At 37.7% G+C, this 19416-nt stretch overlaps 1 protein-coding gene across 1 annotated transcript in view; it reads right to left on the bottom strand.

Annotated features, from left to right (window-relative positions):
• LOC149142841 (uncharacterized) overlaps positions 1 to 6272 on the bottom strand; it is a 58204-nt gene extending 51932 nt beyond the window's left edge. Inside the window, exon 1 of the mRNA XM_089451597.1 lies at positions 5435 to 6272. Within this exon, the coding sequence (XP_089307723.1) occupies positions 5435 to 5994 (560 nt within the window). The 5' untranslated portion in view covers positions 5995 to 6272. The remainder of the gene's footprint in view (positions 1 to 5434) is intronic.
• Positions 6273 to 19416: the final 13144 nt, after the last annotated feature.

Here is a 19416-nt window from a genome sequence, read left to right as displayed (position 1 = left end):
TAATTCCCGCCAATGCATTACAAGATATGGTCGGATTTATTTGTTCTTCATCTAGGCTTTGTTCCTGGAATATATCCTCTTCTTTTGACCTTTCTTGCTCCTTTTCTTCTTCCTCTTCACAATCTATGTAGAATAATTTCTTCTCAGCACACTTATGACCTTTTGTGTATTTGCTATCACAATTGTAACAAAGCCCTTTTTCTCTTTTTTCTTCCAATTGTTGTGGTGTCAACCTTGTAGGTTGTGGAAGACTATGGGCAACAACACTTCCGTCTTTATAGTTGTGAATGGTATGCTTCCTAGTTGCCATAATTTTGCTTTCCATTTTTCTTGCTAACCTGAATGCCTTCTCTAATGAATCAGGTTCCCAAGGCGCACATCATGTTGGATATTATCCTTTAAAGACCCTATGAACACATCAATCCTATGCTCCTCTGGAATATCTTTTACCCTTATGTTCAATTTTTGGAACTCCTCAATGTGCTCCATTATTGAACCCTTTTGTTTGAGACTTATCAATTGGCTAAAAAAAGTGTTGCTTTTTGTATCCTCATAATGTGCTATTAATTCTTCCGTAAAAATTGCCCAAGTGATAAATTGTTTACGAGAACAAAGCCATTGATACCATACAAACTGATTTGGTTCCAAATATAAAGTTGCCATACGTACCTTTTGTGTGTTTTGCACATTATTGAGATCGAAGAATTGCTCCATCTGTAATATCCATGTGGCGGGATCCTTGCCATCAAACTTCCTCATATCGATTTTTGGAACATGGTGAGTCTTTGATCCAACATTAGAGTCTATGGAATCATGATTAACATTTCTTTTGTTCTCATCATGAGTTTCCTTTACTACCTTTTCACCATTAGTGACCCTTTCTTGTAGCAACTTCTTCAACTCTTCCATGTTTGTATTCAAATCTATCTTCAAATTTGCCATCAAATCCTCCATCTTAGCTTCCATCCCCTTTATCTTAGATTCCACGCCATGTACCTTAGATTCCATGCCACTTATCTTAGCTTCTGTTAGCTTTTGTGAGCGTGACATTTGTTGCACTTGTTCTTGTAATTTTGATATATCATGTAGCATTTCTTCCTCTTCTTCATGAGTCATGCTAGAGCTTTCAGGTTCCTTACTAGGTGTTTGCATTTTCTTTCCTCGGGGCATCAGTTACCAATAATAATGCTTTACTATGCCCTTTGAATTCCGTTAAACCAAGCTTACACAAAAATTTAAAAAAAAACTACACACCTTTTTTCACTTTATAGAAGCCTGATATTGAATCTGATGTATCTCTGTAATTTCGGATCATCCAATTCTGAAATTGCTACCTGTAGTAGCCTTCTGCGTTCTCTTTCCAATGCCACAAGTCTGAGCCAAATTGGATTCTCCAAGGAAGAGTTATGTGAAATCTCCCACAGTGACTTGCTTTTAGACTGGTTCAGTAGAGCTAAGTTGTACGACGTGCCACGAGTCCCTGTTTCAACCTTTGAATCTGAAGCACACATACAAGAAACTACAGTCCGTCCTCCTTCTGTACCTTCTTACGAAATTTCAATCCGATCCCCAGAGAGAAAGTTATGACGATTTTCCTTAGGTCACCTGTTTTGAATGTAATTCAGGAGTCTGCAAAAAGACCAACTTCCTCAGATCATATCTCCGCAAATATCGCGCGAAAATCTCTGAAATTCGGACCCAAGGTTCAGCGCGATTTCTTCTCAAATGGGTTTTTTTTGCGACTTCTGAAACGTCACAAAAAAAAGTTATAGCGAAAATGCCACGATGACCTGTTTGGTGCAGCGAAACCCTAGAATCCAAAGCTCTGATACCAAATGTTATGAAACCAGCTCACAAAAAGATAGAAAAGAGAGATCCACGCCTTAGAATTCAGCCTCTTCGAGGGGGCAACCTCCTTTACATTACATAAATGAACAATTCTTGGATGATACAAATGACAAAACCTCCTTTCTATATATAGGAGTCTAAGGAGTCACAATATAATCCAGCCGACCTAACAATAATAATATAAAGCCACAAAAATAACAATAGAGGGATTCTAAGGGGTACAGAAATAACAATATGGGGGTAATAGGGGCACAACAATATAAATAGGGGGTATAACTACAATAGTAATGGGGTAATCACTAGTATTATAGGGAACCAACAAAGAGGATCAACGCAGCTTAATTGTTGGGGATGTGGGGGACCGCATTTTCAACGTGATTGTCCAGAAGCTTCGTCAAATATATTGCATAGCACTGGAAATGAACCAATATCAAACAATCAAGGTAATCATAGAATTCATGCAGTAGTCAGCAACGACCAAGCAGTGCAACAATCCACTGTAGTGGAATCTTCAGGTATTATCAATGGTATAAAACTCAAAATCTTATCTGATACTGGTGCCATAGATAGTTTCATTTCATCATATGCATTAAACAAATGTGGGTTGGCAGCTCGCAGACAAAATGATTTCAAACAGGTGGAAATGGCCTCAAGAGAACTCCAATCCGTGGGCTTAAGTGTGGATAAATGCAAAATTGACCTAGGGGTCTGTACGACTAAACTGAAAGTTTATGTCACCGCCTTGGGAACTTGTGATCTTATCATATGTATGGATTGGCTAGAAGCTCATCAAGCTTGGGTAGACTGTTATGGGAAAAGAATTCTAGGTATAAATGATGAAGGAGAAGTAATCCAAATTCAAAGAATCAAGAGAAAAGTATCTTTACGCTACATATCAGCAATGAAAATGAAACGTTGTTTAAAGAAAGGTTGTCAGGCTTATGTAATTCAAGAAGTAAGCGAAGAAAAAGGACCATCCTTAGGACAATATCCGGCGTTAGCCGAATTTCCAGATGTATTTCCAAAAGAACTACCCAGATTACCCCCTGTAAGAGAGCTGGATCTCACTATTGAATAAAAACCAGGTACTCAATCGATCTCTAAAACACCTCATAGAATGACAGCTCCAGAACTTCAAGAATTGCAAATTCAATTGAAGGAACTACTGGATATAGGACATATTTGACCCAGTATATCACCTTGGGGCGCTACTGTAATTTTTGTGAAGAAGAAAGATGGATCTTTAAGATTATGCATAGATTATCGAGACTTGAATCGAGCTACAATAAAGAATCAATATCCTATGCCTCGAATCGATGATCTTTTCGATCAAATGAAAGGAGATGTTGTCTTTTCAAAAATTGATCTTCGATCGGGCTATCATCAGCTAAGGATTTCTGAAAACAATATTTCTAAGACTGCATTCCGGACACGTTTTAGACATTATGAATTTACTGTGGTACCATTTGGATTAACCAATGCACCAGCAGTATTCATGAATCTTATGAACAGTGTTTTCCGCAAATATCTTGATCAATTTGTACAAGTCTTTTTAGATGATATTCTCATCTATTCTAAGAATAAGAAAGAGCATGAAGATCATTTACGGATAATATTGTCCCGCGTTAGAGAACGTCAGTTGTATGGAAAACTATCCAAGTGTTCATTCTTTGAGGAAAAGATTCATTATTTAGGTCATAACATATCAGGTGAAGGGATTTCAGTAGATCCTGAGAAGGTAAAAGCGATTATGGAATGGCCAATACCGAAAAATGCACATGAGATATGAAGCTTTATGGGTTTAGCCTATTAGTACTAAAGATTTGTGGAGGGATTCTCCAAAATTGCAAAGCCGATTACAACCCTTCAGCGTAAAGGTGTTAAGTATGAATGGACTAAGGTGTTTAGTATATATTTACTTCACTGCAAATCAGAGACTCGGAACCATTTTGAATGATTATATATGAACGTGAAATTTTGTGACATAATATATGTTTAACTTCTGCTGGTACATGGATACTAAAAGGATATATGTTGTTAATCTTACTCAATTATAGTTATCAAAGTAAATTTTAAGAAAATTAAATGATTTTACTTCTGATAGGAATTAAGATATTATAAAACTGTTTTATTTATACATGTCAATAGGATCAATGGAATAGAAATCAGGGAATAACTACATTTTAAATGAAAGTCAAATGACATGCATAAAATATGGCAAAGTATGTTATACTGTAGTGACATATGTGAATAATATATGAGTTATTTTGAATATGTTGATGCACATTTTACGAATGCATGGATAAGTCTATGATTGCAGATAATAAACAGTTACCACAATGACCACGTGATGACAGAACCTCAGAACAATTAAAGCTCAAAGTGATTCTATGATAGGGTATTAGCCCTAATTCTACTGGGGGGGGTGGAGATGTTGCCCACCGTTTATCCTCCAAACCCTGAAGTCATGGGAGGACTGTGCGAATCACGCTCCCCTAGACGTGTGATGATGACTGCCGGATGCCTACTAGGAATCGGGTCGGTATAATCGACGCTGTCACCTTAGAGTTTATGAATGGTTAGGTCAGCAAAATTGGTGCCATGGCATACTCCAGTAGAGGACGGATAGGATGGGAGCGGAAGAGATTAGGAAGGATAGGATGATTTTAAAATAGCTTGGGAACCTGGATAGGGCAAGGCATGGCCATTAAAATCGTAAACCTAAAACACTAATTTTATAGTCTCCTTATACTAAAATAAGAATTTTCAAACCTCGGTTTACAATCCTAAGAAGAATGTACTAATTGCTATCATAAGTAATCAGATAAGATAAGACCCTAACTTCGGGACGAAGTTTTATAAAGGGGGAGCGTATGTAACGACCTATCTCTTAATAAAAATAAATTATATTAATTAATAAAATGATTTAAAGTACATGTACATATATATATATAAGAAATTAATATAAAGTCATAATCTTAATAATATTTTAATAATTCATAAAGTGATATCCTTAATTAAATTTGAAATATTTATATACGTGACCATACCAGTGATAAAGGAGGCCGGACATGGAAGGTGTCACCCGCAGATTAAGCGGTGGGCTACTAATGGAAGGACGGCCACCGCCAAGAAACCTAATAAAACCACTGAGCAGAAGGTTATGGGGGGAGACGGTAGGAAGGGAAAGAACAGGGGGAGAAAATCTGAAGGAGGAGGAACATCATCTGAGGAAATTACCCACAGGAAGAACTTGTACTGTTCTGAGGTTCTGGGCACGGGGGACAGTCGGCTTCTGTTAAGAAGCTTACTGGATTGAGCAACTAAGGTCTACTCAGTTTGGCTGGATGGATTCAGTCATTTGCTAACTGTAACAGCGCAGCTAGAGGCATCTTCAACGGCAGAGACACAGCTTATTCAACCGCAGCGGCACAGGTAGGTAACTCAGCAGTTCTGTTAATTGCTTTTGTCAAATTTCAGAAAATTGTTTACAAGTTCGTGATAAATCCCTTACTGTTTTCTTTGCATTTGTTCTCAGCTCTTACATAATAGAATAAAACAAAACTCAAGTATTGAGAATTCGTACCGCATAATTTCCCCCTTGGTATTAGCTTTTACTCCTAGCGTAGTCGATGCAGACGCTTTTCCTGATTGTGTGCGTCTGAATTGAACCGGTGAATCTATTGTTCCAATGAAATGGACGGTGTTGAAAAGCTCTTTTTTCCATGGCACTACTTGTGGTGGAGGATGGTTGGCATTTTCCCTTGACCTTTCATCATGACTACGTTCATTGATACCTTTCACCACGGACGTAGTATTACCAGAGTGAATTGTCCTAGCATCCTTCGCCCCAGGGCTCTCTTTGGCTTTAACGAAGTGATTACTGGCAGCAGAGCAAACCGTCCGAGCCTCCACTGACCATCTTCTCACAGAGTTTGTAGTTGCCGTGGCGGAAGAAAATTTCAATGTATTCGGAATGATGGAGCGAAAGCAAGGCGGAGCGGTTTGAAGATTCAAAAGAGTAGAGGTGGGATGGAATGTCATAGGCTGGCCTAGCCAAAGAGAATTAGAGAAGGCGGGAATCCAAAGGGAAGAGGCGGCCATACATCTTAAGGTCCCGATAATCGAAGTGCCTTGGACCTTCATTGCTCGCGACTGTTGCTATGCCCTGGAAGAAAGAGTAACAGATTGGCTTTTGGCCAAATCCTCGTGCATTTGGGAGCTCTGCTAGCGAAATTTAGTACTGCGAGTGTGAGACTTCACTGGCATCAGATTCTTGGACCCGGGGTTTGGTTGTCAACTATATGGAAAGAGCGTATGTGCCCCTCGCACAAAAATTTGAAAATTAGTGAAACCGAGGTTGTAAATGTGAACAAGGAATTGCGAATGTGAAAGTATCACGCTACATCCTTCTTGCTGTGGGAACAATGTGAAAATGCAAAGAATACTGAACTAGTGTAATTATATGAAATATAAATTAAATGAATAGTAAATAAAACATTTAATTTATTTACAATACATTTTAAAATATATAAACAGTTGTTTTTAGTGTGATTTTTAAAAAGTTTGTTAATTTATTTTCGGATTTAATTTGTGTAAAATTTAGTAGAGATTTATTGAAATCACAAGTTTGATAGGTGAATTGTACATAATCTATTTTCACAAATCCAGTTTAAACTACACAAATCAAGATCTAAGTGCAATTCTTTTCACAATTCCATCCATAAGTCTACCAAAAACTCCAAAAAATGGCACTTAAAGATAACTCTTATATAAAATATAAAAATTAAATAAATAATATTTTTATTTTAACTTGATATATATATATATAATCACGAAGATTTATTTCCACTTAAACATACATATATATATATATATATATATATATATATATAATTTGTAAATAAGTTTTGTTATAATACTAAGGTTTAATAATATCACATGCTCAAAAAATCATAACTCTTGTTCATATGACACCTGTTTATGGAACTTTTTTCTTTTAATTAATCAATTTAATTAAAAAGACAAAACTATTTTGAGACAAATCTCAACCTTTAATTTATGACTACTATTAAGAATATTTCATAATATTTTAGAATATTCCATCGAGGGTAAATTTCTACCATCCACTTAATAATTAAATTAAAATTTTGTAAGCCCTATTCCAAAATAGACACACCTATTGGCATAATTAAGATTCATCAAGTGAAATAAATTGCTTTGAAGTTAGGGTGGTACTTTACAATAAACTTGTAAAAGAAATAGAAGTGAAAAATTTTAATGTGTAGGTGACACTAGTGTGTGTATAAAAGCCAACGGCCCTTATGCCCTCAATGTGTTTTTTTCCTTGTTTTTATATTCTTTTGCCCAAATGTTAACAGAGTATCATCGGTCAATTAATGTTTTATGATTCTCAATTCAAGTTTTATTTTACTTTCTCTTTTCTCACATAAAACCCTTTTGACAACCAAATAAAATATTCTTGTGGTGGGGATCAATTCGAGAGAATAGGGGAAGGGATAAAATATTATTTTAGGAAGGATTAATGCATGAGAATGTAGATGGGCACATAGTTCAGAGAAAGGTTCAAAACATCTCAATTGTTGTTAATAAATATGGACGAATATCATTGACTCAATGGGCAAACCAAAACATATGCTTCTATAAGGGAAACACCAAGTTGCAATGGCTAATGTTGTATCCACTAATTAAAAAAAATGGTCTTCCACGTTGTTCATACCCTTAATGTTCTTATATGATCCAATGAGTATGGTTATAGTGGAGATTAATCTATTATGTAGCCATCCATTGATGATGTTCATGGTTGTTGTTTTGTTACTTTGAGAAATGGCAATTTCATTATTATGTAGCCATCCATTGATGATGTTCATGGTTGTTGTTTTGTTACTTTGAGAAATGGCAATTTCATTATGTCTGTGGATCCCTTGACACCCCATTGAGAACTTCTAAACATAATGGAGAAAAAGGCATGCTATGAGGTTTGTAACTTAACTAGAAACAATAGTTCAACACGGATCTTTTAATAACATGGATAAAGACACAACCTCTACTCCCTCTTCCTCATCCTCCTCTTCTAGAGAAATGTCTGCTTGAAACTTCAAAAGGGAAAAACACTTAATTTTGAGGATGGCCAAACAATTGAAGAGACAAAGTTTATTTTCAATTCGGAGAAAATCGGCACTAAAGTAGGGACAATCACACATCAATTTTGAAAAAAGGGTTGTTGTGGGGACAATTACATAGAAAAAAAAAAAAAAATGTGAAGTAGATGATAAGTTTGTCACTTTTAGTTCCAATGCTTGTAGACAACCAATATACCAAATTGGTTCCCATGATAGCTAAAGATTTTAACATTTAAAATGGACAATGGATTGAAGAGATGAAGTTCATTTGCATTGTAGAGACATATTCCAATTCCATGGACCATCATTATTTGTTTTGGAGTTAGGTGCTGGAAATAATACTAAGAGGGGGGTGAATCAGTATTATCAGATCAATAATTGTATTTCCCAAACAAATTTATATACGCTACTTCAATGAAGTGAACTAGCGTGTACACGCGATTGTGCTTAAAGAAACCAGCGTATATGTAAAGAACTTGTGATTTAGACAATTTATCATGTGTTGAGCTTAAACTAGTATATCAGAGATTTATTAGATAGTACAGTAAAAACATAATAAAGCATCACGCATAAGAAACACACATGAACACCAAGATTTAAGATGGAAACCCAGTGTGGGTGAAAACCACCTATTGCTATCGTCTCTGTCTTCTTTTAATAATAAGAAAATTTGTTTACAATCCTGTACTGGTGCAGACTCATACCAGTACGCAAGCTTCTATCTGCATAAGGTTACAACCTTCTCTCGTTCTCCAATTTCTACTGGAAGGGAGCTACAACCCCCTAACTTTTGTACTAGCCAATATGTTTACTAGTACGTAGGTGCCAGCCTACAAAAAACTCCACTCTTCCACCAAGGACCACATTTCATGAATTTTCGGATTGGATACTCCTGGATCACAACACCACAATCTAAAGGCCATGTTTCATCAAATTTCCACACTGGACCCATAAAAGCTTTTAAACATAAACTGCATCAACCAATATTCAGTTAATCTGGACAATTAGATCACTGACACCAGAACATTGTGCTGAACCCAAAACTCTGCATCATCATTCAGAACCAGCTGTAACCTCAAAAATCATGCATCAGAGTGTATACGCAACTTGAAAGAGTTGAACCAGCATGTATACGCAACTTCACCAAAGCGAACCAACGTATAGATCTGCAAATACTTACTTATAACTTCGCTGCACTCCCCGACTTCAGACATACCCAGATCATCACATATAAAGGATAAAACATGAGTTAGCAATCAGATCTAGCCCATCAGATCACATAATGATAAGTCATTGTGATCCTGATCCATCATTAGATCTTATCCATCATCACTGAAGCAAATCACAATCAATCAACCTGAACATTCAAAACACTACCACCAGAAAGCAATCACTAGAACATAAAGCAAAAATCCAAAACTCCGCATCAACAACCAGAACCAACTGTAACTTCAAACATCATAGTTCATAAGGTATACGCTACTTCAATGCGTCGAACCAGAGTGTATACGTGCTTTTACCAAAGTGTAACAGCGTACATATCTGTGAATATTAAATTAAAACTTCACAAACATTCTAGAGTTCAGTCATACCCAGATCATATCATTTACAGAATAAAACATACGTAAGTATTCAAATCTAGATTGTCCATGATCAAACCACATAATGATAATACATTTAAGGCTTTATGATCCCGATCCATCAACCATCATCAAGCACATAGGTGCATCCTTAGATCATATCAAGCAAAGCATCAGAAGCTCATAACCTGCATATATGATCTAACACTTCAAAATATATTCAATACTTGCACACACTGGCCTAATGATCTTCTCCTCCTTGTATAGTTTTAGGCCTTTCTCAATACCTTGGACCAAAACCACTTAAGACCAATACCTTGGACCAAAACCACTTAGGACCAATACCTTAGACCAAATACCTAGGGTCAATACCTTGGACCAAATACCTCAGACTAAATACCTTGGATCAATACTTTGGACCAAAAACTTGGTTTTCCAACATGTATGCGCTTTTGCTCTTGTGAAAGTGTGTGTATATTTATACGCTTCTTTTGTTCTGCTAACCCACGTGTATATGCTTCTTGGACAAAGTGAATAAGTGTATACCTCTCTTTCTGCATTCTTTGGAGTCTAATCTGTAAATCTTTGTTGTTGACCTACTGCACAGTGAACTGTCATCTGAGTGAGTTGCCATCAAGGATAAAAACTATATCATAATCCCAACATTAGGGTAGTACTTTACAATAAACTTGTAAAAGAAATATAAGTGAAAATATTAATGTATAGGTGACACTATTGTATGTATAAAATTCAATGTCCCTGGTCAAAAGCCCTTGTGCCCTCACTATATTTTTTATTTTTATTTTGTTTCTATTCTCTTACACCCAAATGTTTTTTTGTAAGCTATGGTAGTTCCTTCTTTTTCTATTTATAAAACAAATTGTTCCATGTACAGAAATTGGGTGGCCTCAACTTGCCCAAATGGGAAACCAAGTTTGTTGGCCACTTGAGTCTGTTATATGCCATCCAGTAAGAAAATTTTACCAGTCTTTCAATCCATGCTAAATAAACTTCACATCTAGAAACACTATCCAGGTTCCGAACTAACATAAAACACAGGCAAAGAGAATGCTATCCGCTAAAAACCCATAACTAGAAACTAAAAACACTATTCCTTTCTATCATCTTTATCAGATTCCATAATAGTCGGTGCAGCAGCAGAGTCACCTGGCACTGGAGACAGCTTCATCAGACGTTGCTGGATCTCCTCCAGCTTACTGTCTTGCATAATCAGGATAATTTGCAAATTTTTCATGTCCTTTTTGATATTGGGCATACCTTGTGCTATTTCTGCCATCTCCCCCACCACCTGCTCCAGGGCTCTGGCCAGTAAACGCTTCATAACCCAGTACACATGCAGGGCTTGTCTGTATAGCATCATCCTGCCTCTGGTGTGCCTTGGGTCGGGGACTATATCCCCCCATTCTTCCATCTCTGGCTCAAAATCTTCTTCCATGACGCTATCCTCCATCTCCTAGATTAGATGACGAATGTCAACATCCGTCCCTTCTCTGTATGCGCGAGCTGCTTCATGGGCAGCCGTCTTGGTAGATTTCCTACCTCTTCCCTGACCTGTCAGTGTCGAAGTTGTAGGATCGCTTTTAAACGGCTGGCTCTGGCACCTTTTGCCCCCACGGCCCCAGCCTCTACCCAGGTGTGCCATCTCTTCCTTTACTGACTCTTGCTTACAATTGTCAATAGAAAACATTAGCTTTCTAGAAACTTCAATTTTCCCATAAGCCAGCATGTCCTTGTCTTTTAGCATTCCTTCCCCACTCCAACCTCCCCCTTCACTTTGGAGAATCGATGGTCTCTCCGCCCCTGGACTAAGGGTGGTAGTCAAGCCGACTGCGATCCTGTCCTTCTCATGGATTTCAACCTTAGTTTTCCAGGGTTGTCCCTTTACCCTGCTAATACATTCCCTAGGCATGCCTATACTTTGTTCCTCTCGTTGCCTCACATTGCAGTCCTCAAACCCGCCCAGATACAGCCCCTACCTAGCGTGTCCCAGCTTCCCCCCCTCCAACATACTATGCGTAACAGAGTGAATTGCAGGAGGAAAACCAAAGGAAACATACCCGGAATTGAGCTCTGTCGCAGAAGATCCCGTCGCTCACGCTGCCTTGATCCCCTCATTCCTTTGCTGCAATCTGGGCTCTCTTCCTAACCTTACCACCCTCATGTACCCCTTCCCATCTACCCTACGTCCCATCCCACTAACGTTGTCGTTCTTTCCCACCTCTCTCCTCATAACTCTGCCACTTTGCTTCCTCGAAATTCCCGCAGTCATACAGGACACCACCACGTCCAGTTGATCCAGATTGATGGCAATAGGTGGCCGTCCTGGCCAGCCTCTCCCCAGCGTTGTCCTCATGCTCGTACGGTCCCCCTTCATCACCCTGATCGGGGGCCCTTACACCCAAATGTTAATAGAGTATCATGGGTCAATTAATGTTTTATGATTCTCAATTCATGTTTTATATTTTACTTTCACTTTGCCCACATGTAGCCCATTTGACAACCAAATAAAATATTATTGTAGTGAGGATCAATTTGATAGAATGGGGAAGGGATAAAATATTACAGGGAGGATCAATGCACAAGAATGTGGAGGGCACATAATTCAAAGAAAGGTTCAAAACATCACAATTGTTATTAGTAGATATGGTTGAATATCATTGACTTAATGGGTAAATCAATACATTTACTTCTATAAGGGAAACATCACGCTGCAATTGCTAAGGTTATATCCACTAATTAAACAACCTTGGTCTTCAACTTTGTTCATATCCTTAATGTTCTTATATGATCTAATGAGTATAATTATAGCGGAGATGATTTTTTTGTGTAGCCATCCATTGATGATGCTCATGGTTATTGTTTTGTTACTTTGAGAAATGCCAAACTTCATTATGTTTGTGGATCCCTTCACATCCCATTTGGAACTTCTAAACATAATGGAGAATAAAGCACAACCTAACATATTGTGAGGTTTGTAACTTAAAAAAGCTATGGTGAAACAAGTACAACATAGAAGGAGCAACCAAAAAAAAAAAACTTTATGTTAAATAATATTAATTAATCCTCCTGCTTTATTAATGAGTAGTTGATGTGGGGGACATTTATGTGTGAGATTAGGTTAATTTAATATTAAATTGAATTGGGTTTTAATAATAAGCTAACCCTTGATTTGAACTTGAATTAATTATTATTGTTGGGGAGTTTCATTGTTGTTCCTTATTCCTTATCATGTTGGGTTGAGGGGGCAACTTGAGACATTGACAATAAAATAGTGGGGTTAGGTGAAAATTTAAAAGGGACTATGTTATTTTTTGGGGGAGGCTTTTATGAAGGAGAGGGTGAGACATTAAAGGTTGAGAGATATTTTGGAGAGGGGGCGTGATAAATGAAGACGGTGGAGATTAGCAAGGGGGTTCTTCATCTTATTGGGTTTTTTGGAGTCTTGGGAGAGGGGGGAAGAAGTTTGGGAACATGAAATCCATAGTGGTTACAGTTGATTGAGATTGAGAAGGTGCAAGGCACTTGGTGGTTTGGACACACGGAATATGATTTGTGGTTCTAGGGCTAGGGAACTTATGGAGGTTCCTTGGGGCTCCAAGCCAGATAAGTTGTTCCTAGTGTTGAAGTTAGTGGTAGCTTCATAAGGTATTCTACATAGGCTTGATGTCTTAGCATGCAAAAGACATTATTTGCCTCTTGTAGGTGCTTGCTTGGTGGAGTAAGTGATTTATATCTTCTTACCCAAGTCTAAATTAAGAAAAATACAATAATTAAAGCCAATTGATTATTATGGACTATTCAGTCAATTTTTAAGGACAAATAATTTAATTATTTAAGTGACTTATAAATTATTTAAACTGTTGATCTCTATGATGATTATAGAAGGGAGATTGGGGTTAGGGATTTGGATTTTATGAAGATTATAAAGGGTACCTAACAACTAAGTGAAGACACAAGTTAAGTGAGTGAGTCATCATGAAAAAATAATGATTTTCTCTAAATGCAAGTGGCTCTGTGGACCAAGAGTGAAGAGAAGGAGCAATTAAGGAGGCTGAGCGAAGGATATTGTAGGGTCGAGTTGTTGAAGGGATATTGATTTTATCTAGACGAGGCCAAGTTTTCTCGAGTGCGCATCAGCGGCACGTAAGGAGGCCGCATGTTAAGTTGTTGGTTGAGTATTTGGGTCAAGTTCTCTAGGTCTATTACATCTAGAGGTTAGTTTCCTAAATGTCGAGTTCCTTGGTCCAAATTCATTCTAAGGGAGTCGTGTTATAGGTTTCAGTTTTTTGTATTTTTCCTTATATATTTGTGGGTCAAAAACCCAGATTTTCCAGATAATTAAATGGCGAAGAATTATATGGGTGAATTATTTTTGCAATGTGTGATTGATGTCTCTAGTTTATTTCCACTACATATATTTAATTATATAATTTAAAAATACCAATGATTTTATTTTTCGGTGATTTAGTAATTATTTGGATAAATGAATAAATTGTTGGGGATAAATTAAATTGTCATTATAAATTAAATCTAGATGGTATTAGAAATTTAACATGGTATAAGAGCATTATAGAAGACTTTGGGAGTGAGATCCGAGATCACAAGAGTTTGTAGCAATAGAAATATTTCTTAAATTTTGCAGCTAAGTTTTGTGGCTATAGTTGATCTGTGGAGATGGCATCATTAAGCAGTTTTTGATATAGAGACAGGATGGACAAGGTATCAAATTTTAGTCCCTAGAAAAAGCGAATTGCCATGATTATGAAGATGAATGGCTTCTAGGATCTAGTAAGTAGAGACATGTAGGTTCCTTTAGATCTAGATCTTGTAAATGAGCATAATGTTAAGGAAATGAAAGCAAGTTGCATAATTTTGGATGTTGTGAGGGATCATATAATTCCTCACATATCAGGGAAGGACACCAAAAGATAGATGTGGATAGCTCTGAACGATCATTATCAGAGTACAAATAGAACAAAAAATGGTGATGTGGGAAAAGTTAAACGACATCAAAATGAGTAGATCTAAGACTGTGACAACTTATCTCATGAGGGTCCAGCAAGCTTGTGATGAGCTTGCAGATATTGCGGGAATTGTGCATGATTCAGAGTTGGTTAAAGTTTCTCTGAAGGGGTGTGTAAGGCATTGCTCCACTTTTGTTGATGGGATTCTTGCTTGTCAACAACTTCCTAATTAGTGTCGATTATGGGATGACTTCACCCATAAGGAAATATTGGAAAACTCAGAAGTCAAAGGACATCAAAAGGGCAGTGAAGAGAAATATGAGCTTATTCTTGTTGCACAAGTGAAAAAAAGTGAAGGCTAATCAAAACTAGGGTGGGGGAGTATCTTCACAAAACAAGAAGGAAAAGGACATGAGAAAAAGTCAAGTGATTTTATTGTCATAATTTTGGGCATTTTTCCAATCAATGTGCTAAAAAAAAGAAGGATAATGGAAAGACTGCTACAACAACTACTATGCAGATGGAGGAGGTGGCTAAGAAGTTTAAGAAAAAATTCTCCTCAGTATCCTATCTTTCTAGAACTGTCATGAGAGGTGTCTAGTTTGTGGATAGTGGAGCATCTTATCACATTAAGGGATCTCGAGGCATCTTCACCAACATGACCAGAGGACCTAGCGATGTGCATGTGGAGATTGGTGACAAGGCCAAGTATGCAATGGAAAGAACTAGGAGTATTGAGTTCTAGATGGACTCAGGTGGCATCATGGAGGTGAATGAGGTGTTATATGCACTGGGATTGGAGAAATATTTCATTTCAGCTTCATCCATAAAACACAAAGGACTAGAGGTTAGCTTTATGGGAGGTGAAGTGGTTGTTAGGCCAAAAGGGGCTGATTTTAGCAAGAAGTGGGTGATTAGTAAAACATAAAGGGATCTTTATTTATTGAGGGGATAGCTAGTGAAGGTTCTGATACATGAGAGTAACAACCAGAGTGGGATTTGGCATAGGAGGATGGGGCACCTACACTACAGAGCTCTTCATATGGTGCAGAGGATGGTCACTAGGTTTCTAGAGATCACGGTGGATCATGATGGAGTATATAAAGGGTGTGCACTTGGCAAGCGAGCGAATGTTATGTATCCTTGTAGCAAGACCAAGTATAAGTGAGTGTTATACTTGGTGCTTTCATATATTTGTGGTCTTATGTCTTTGACATCAACCACAGGGTCCTTATACTTTGTGACATTCGTAGATGATTATTCCAGGAAAAATTGGATCTACTTCCTGAAGACCGAGAATGAGGTCTTCGATTGGTTTCAAGAGTTTAAATCTATTGTGGAGAACCAAATGGGGAAGAAGATTAAGGTGTTAGAGATAAAATAATGGGGGTGAGTGTAACTCTAATATGTTATAAAAATTTTGTAGGGAAACAAGGATTAAAAAGGAGCTCATTGTACCTCACAACCCTCAATAGAGTGGGGTTGTTGAGGGGTAAAATGGGACAATAATTGAGGCAGCGAGGGCAATGATATATAATTAGGAGTTGTCTATGTTTTGGTGGGTGGAGGCTTATAATACAATTGTGTACATGCAAAACAAGAGTCCTCATAGGGTGTGACTCTTGAGGAGTTGTTTATGAGAGTGAAACTGGATGTGAGTCATTTGCACATCCTCAATAGTCCAATTTATGTCCATGTTCCTACAAATAAGAGGACTAAGCTAGAGCCTTTTTCTAAAAGGGGTGTATTTGTGGGCTACATTGAGGTCTCAAAGGCCTAACGAGTCTACATTCCAGGAAAAAGGAAGGTGATCTTAAGCTTGGATGTCAGATTTGAGGAGGGAAGGACCCTCAAGAGATCTCACGAGAAAGAGTGAACAATAGTAGAGGATCGGGAGCGAGGGGCTCTTAAGGTTGAGCAGAGACCAACAACACCAACAACAGGGGCACAATAAAAAGATCTGGAGGAGGAGTTGGATATTCCCTTGAGCTCTACCAAAAGGAGGTCGAGATGGGATGACTAGACCTTAAGGAATGCTAAGGAGCATGTGGAGGCTCTTAGTAGCACTTTAAGGTAGATTAGGCCATCGACCATATTTTCCAATCATTTGGCATTGTCAAGCAAGGTCAACAAATTTGAGCCTTTCACTTTTGAGGAGGTTATAGATGAGTAGGTCTTGAGGGATGTCATGATAAGGAAGTATAGCTCCATCATGAGCCATGATGTATAAGACATCGTGTCGAGACTGGAGGGAAAGTTTGTGGTCACTTCTCGATGGCTCAGTAAGATAAAACATGCATTTTATGGAAAGATTGAGAATATAGAGCAAGGTTTGTGGTGATAAGTTACTCTCATAAGGAGGGAGTCGATTCTGAGGAGACATTTTCACTTCTCGCCAGATATGCATCCATTGGAGCAGTTATGTCCATTTCTTCGGAGATGGGGTGGAGGATACATTAGATGGATTTGAATATTGCTTTCCTCAACAAAGTGAATGAGGATGAGGTGTATATTGAGCAGCCTCATGGTTTTGAGGTGTATGGGAGAAATTCCCATGTATACAGGTTAAAGAAGGCCATTTATGGGCTAAAGTAGGATCTACACGCATGGTATACCAAGATCGATGGATATCTTCTTGGTTTGGGCTTCACCAAGAGTGAGGCAAATCCTAACTTGTATTGTGTACCTATTGAGGGTGAACCACTCATCTTGGTATTGTATGTGGATGATCTCTTTTTGACAGTATCAGTGAAGCTCATGGAGATGTGCAAGGAGGATCTTACTTTAGAGATCGACATGAAGGACATCGATTTGATGCACTACATTTTGGGATTGGAGGTGTGACAACAACCAGGAGATATCTTCCTTGGATAGGGCAAGTATGCAGTTAAGATGTTGAGGAGATTCAATATGGAGGATTACATGCGTATGTCAACATCGATGATCACTAACCCGGAGAATTTGAGTGTTTCTGAAGGTGAATTAGTGGATCTCACACTGTATAGGAATTCAATAGGTTCCTTGATGTATTTCATCGACATTAAGTCGAATATATGTTTTGTTGTGAACACACTCAGCCAATTCATGGTGGAGCCAATACTGGTCCATTAGGTGGTAGTTAAACATGTGTTGAGGTACTTTCATGGTACAGTAGGAGCTCGAGGAGTGGAGTTGTAAGGGCACACAAATTTTGATTGGGCAGGGAGTGTAGTGGATGTTTTTTTAGCTTGGGATCAACCATGATCTCATGGTTCAACAAGAAGAAGTAGTCAGTGGCACTCAGTTCAACAAAGGTAGAGTACATGGCAACAAGTATGGTGATTTGTGTGGCAATGTGGTTGTGCAATATGCTTACAGGATTATTTGATCTACATATGGGGCCAACAGTGATTCATTATGATAATCAGAGTTACATTAAGCTTTCTGAGAATCTTGTGTTTCATGATCGGTCCAAGCATATCAAGATCAAATACCACTTCATCAGAGATAGTGTCTAGAGAAGTGTTGTGAAGTTGCAGTAAATTTCTATAGAGGAGCATGTGGAAGATGTTCTCACTAAGGCTCTAGTGAAAGAGAAGTTTGTGAAGAACCAAGATAAGCTAGTGGTGGTGGAAAATCTCTTCCTTACTAGGAGGGAGTGTTGAAGTTAATGGTATATTCAGAAGATCTTCTACATAAGATTTGTGTTTTAGAATATGTAAGACATTCTTTGCCTATTCTAGGTGCTTTCTTGGAGGAGCGAGTGATTTATATATTCTTTCCAAAGTCTAATTTAGGAAAAGTACAATCATTAAAATCAATTAATTATTGTGGACTATTAAGTAATTTTCTAAGGATAAACAATTTAATTATTTAAGTGACTTAGAAATAATCTCAACCATTTATCTCCAAGATGATTTTAGAAGGGAGATCGGGGTTGAGGATTTGAACTTAATGAACATTATAAAGGGAGCCTAGCAAGGAGGTGAAGATAAAAGTGAAGTGAATGAGTCATCACGAAGAGAGAGCGATTTTATCTATGTGCAAGTGGCTCTGCGTACCCGGAGGATAGAGAAGGAGAGGTGCAAATGGATTGGGGCAAATCCAAGAAGTCGAGTTGTTGAAGGGTCGAGTTTTCCCTGGTGCACATTAGTGGCATGCAAGAAGGGCACAATTTTAGTTGTTGGCTGAGTATTTGGGCTGAGTTCTCCAAGTTGATTTCATCAGGAGGCTAATTTCCTAGAGGCCAAGTACTTTGGGTCGAATTCATTCTCAGGGAGCCGTGTTACAAGTTCCAATTTTTTATATTTTTCCTTGTGTCTCGGTGGGTTGAAAAACCCAATTTTCTAGATAATCAAATGATGGAGAATTGTTGTGGGTGAATTATTTTTGCAATGTGTGATTGATATCTTTGGTTTATTTCCACTGCATATTTATTTCTGGAAGTAAAAAATAACATTTATTTTATTTTTTAGTGATTGAGTAATTATTTAGGTAAATAAATAAGTTGTTGGGGATAAACTAAATTATCGTGAGAAAATAAATTCCTGACATTACAAATTTAACACCTAGTTGGGAAGGTTTTGAAGAACAGAGGAAGGAAAGCAACTTCAAATCTAGCTAAGGATTGTACAAATCTGAAGGTGCTCTTCTTTTTGTTATCTAAGTTTATTCTATGTAGTGTCATATCGTGTATGGTGTAAAAAAAATGCTTGTGATATGATGTTTAATGTAAATGATTACGCTTATTAGAAAATACTATATACATATGCAAGACAAAGATGTAGCTTAGATATGATTGTCTCCAAGTATTGTTTTTCTCATTTTATTCAAGTAATAGGTTATAGTCTTGATGCCCCATGTAAGGGCCTCAAGCGTGGC

The sequence above is a fragment of the Pinus tabuliformis genome, chromosome X (genome assembly GCF_031772625.1).
Source record: "Pinus tabuliformis cultivar Carrire ecotype Pingquan chromosome X, CPIR1, whole genome shotgun sequence".
NCBI lineage: Eukaryota > Viridiplantae > Streptophyta > Pinopsida > Pinales > Pinaceae > Pinus > Pinus tabuliformis.
This window is presented reverse-complemented; position numbering and strand designations above follow the sequence as displayed.